We start from the raw sequence: 2,878 nt of genomic DNA on the forward strand, positions 1-2,878 counted from the left end.
CTGTGTAAAAGCCAATGGGCTTTGTGAACTCAAAAGGCTTCCATAGCCTTGGCAGCTCATGTCAAGAGGCTCAGGTGATCACTGACATCATAATAAGAGTGTCAGTTGTTATATCAACAACAGGAGTCACTGTGCACTTACTCCCCATGTAGGATCTCTGTCCTTAATGTGTTGTACTGTGAGAATTAACAGTAAAACTTGTTTTCAAACTGTAATTTATATTATGTGTGTCTGTGTGAGTATAAATAGTTGAAATATCTCATTAGTAAAAAGTTGGTCTTAGACCGGCGCCATGGCTTAACAGGCTAATCCTCTGCCTTGCGGCACCGGCACACCGGGTTCTAGTCCCGGTCGGGGCGCCGGATTCTATCCCGGTTGCCCCTCTTCCAGGCCAGCTCTCTGCTATGGCCAGGGAGTGCAGTGGAGGATGGCCCAAGTGCTTGGGCCCTGCACCCACATGGGAGACCAGGAAAAGCACCTGGCTCCTGGCTTCGGATCAGTGAGATGCGCCGGCCGCAGCGGCCATTGGAGGGTGAACCAACGGCAAAAAGGAAGACCTTTCTCTCTGTATCTCTCTCACTATCCACTCTGCCTGTCAAAAAAAAAAAGTTGGTCTTCTGTATATAAAGTCAATTAAAAATGAATCTTAATAGAAAATGGAATGGGTTTTCTTCTTTCCGAGCCGATAGCGCTCCGTCAACATGGTGAACGTTCCGAAAACCCGCCGGACCTTCTGTAAGAAGTGTGGCAAGCACCAGCCCCACAAGGTGACACAGTACAAGAAGGGCAAAGACTCTCTGTATGCCCAGGGAAAGCGGCGTTATGATAGGAAGCAGAGTGGCTATGGGGGACAGACCAAGCCGATTTTCCGGAAAAAGGCTAAAACTACAAAGAAGATTGTGCTGAGGCTTGAGTGTGTGGAGCCCAACTGCAGATCCAAGAGAATGTTGGCTATTAAGAGATGTAAACACTTTGAATTGGGAGGAGATAAGAAGAGAAAGGGGCAAGTGATCCAGTTCTAATCTTCATCTTCTGTTTTGTTACGAAGACAATAAAATCTAAAGATTACCACTGTTCATTTGGTCTTTTGGAAGGGAATGAACCAGAGCCATCAATAAAACTCCTCTTGGAAATTTTTAAGCTTCGAAAAAAAAAAAAGAAAAGAAAATGGAATGGGAAAGGGAGTGGGAGGTAGGATGGTAGTGGGGGTGAGAGGGCAGGAATGTTGGGGGGGGGGGGAGAAACACTATATCCCTAAAAGCTGTACATATGAAAATGTGTATTCACTAAATAAAAACCTTCAAAAAAAAAAAAAAAGAAAATTGTGGGGACATTGTGGACCTACATGGAAGATCTGGATGTGCACAACTTAGGAGCCCAGCAGCCGAGAGCTTCACCACCAGCTTGGGACTGAGGTGAAACCAGACTGCACCTGCTGGGGGCCGGCGCTGTGGCGTAGCAGGTAAAGCCACCACCTCCAGTGCCAGCATCCCATATGGGCACCGGTTTGAATTCCACCTGGTCTACTTCCAATCCAACTCTCTGCTATGGCCTGGGAAATCAATGGAAGATGGCCCAAGTGCTTGGGTCCCTGCACCCATGTGGGAGACCTGGAAGAAGCTCCTGGCTCCTGGCTTTGGATCGGGGCAACTCCAGCCATTGTGGTCAACTGGGAAGTGAACCAGAGGATGGAAGACCTCTCTCTCTGTCTCTACCTCTCTCTCTGCCTCTCCTTCTCTCTGTGTAACTCTGACTTTCAAATAAATAAATAAACCTTAAAAAAAAAGACTGCAGCTGTCAAAGCCACTGGCAATAAAGCTGCAGGAACAGCCTGGCAGGAGTCTGCCTTGGAGCCCTGTGGAGGACACTGTACCTGCCAACCTATAAGGAAAAAATGAGGGGCACGTTTGTCTCCCCAATCACCCAGCACTGGTGTCCTGTAAGGAGCCGAGAGAGGGTGGGTGCCATTTTGGACATATGTAACAGTTGTGCCAGCTCATGTCTGCATGTCCAGCAACCATCCAAAAGGAGATACCTAAGTCTGGCTGGGAGAATGGACAGGGGTCTGGGTGCTCGTGACCCTGGGAACCTCATATGGGCGTCAGCTCGAATCCCAGCTGCTCCACTTCCAATCCAGCTCTCTGCTATGGCCTGGGAAAGCAGTGGAAGATGACCCAAGTCCTTGGGCCCCTGCACCCACGTGAGACCCAGCTCCTGCTTTCGGATCAGCCCAGCTCTGCCCGTTGTGGCCAATTGGGGAGTGAACCCGCAGATGGAAGATCTCTCTCTCTCTCTCTCTCTCTCTCTCTCTCTCCTTCTCTGTAACTCTGTCTTTCAAATAAATAAATGAATCTTTTAAAAATGGATTAAAGACCTAAGTCTATGATCCAATAACATCAAATTATTAAAGAACATTGGAGAAACCCTGCAAGACCTTGGAATAGGCGACGAATTCTTGGAAAAGACCCCAGAGGCAGAGGCAATCAAAGCCAAAATTGACAAATGAGATCACATCAAATTTAGACGATTCTGCAGTGCAAAAGAAACAGTAAAATGAAGAGGCAACTGATAGAATGGGAGAAATTATTTGCAAACTATGCAACTGATAAAGGATTAAAAACCAGTATATATAAAGAGATCAAGAAACTTAACAACAACAAAACAAACAACCCAGTTAGGAAATGAGCAAAGGACTTAAACAGACATTTTTTAAGAGAGGATATCCAAATGGCCAGCGGACACATTAAAAATGCTCAGGATCACTAGCCATCAGAGAAATGCGAATCAAAACCACAATGAGGTGGGGGCTGGCGCTGTGGTGTAGCCAGTAAAGCCACCGCCTACAGTGCGGCATCCCATATGGGCGCTGGTTCAAGAC

The 2,878-nt window shown here is 47.1% G+C and overlaps 1 protein-coding gene across 1 annotated transcript; it reads left to right on the plus strand.

Annotated features, from left to right (window-relative positions):
- The first annotated feature begins 677 nt into the window (after nucleotides 1-677).
- Nucleotides 678-1,122, plus strand: LOC133753161 (large ribosomal subunit protein eL42). The gene has a single exon (XM_062183567.1). The coding sequence runs from the start codon at nucleotides 702-704 to the stop codon at nucleotides 1,020-1,022; it is 321 nt and encodes a 106-aa protein (XP_062039551.1). The 5' UTR covers nucleotides 678-701; the 3' UTR covers nucleotides 1,023-1,122.
- The last annotated feature ends 1,756 nt before the right edge of the window (nucleotides 1,123-2,878 follow it).

Source organism: Lepus europaeus, chromosome X (assembly GCF_033115175.1).
Source record: "Lepus europaeus isolate LE1 chromosome X, mLepTim1.pri, whole genome shotgun sequence".
Classification (NCBI taxonomy): Eukaryota; Metazoa; Chordata; class Mammalia; order Lagomorpha; family Leporidae; genus Lepus; species Lepus europaeus.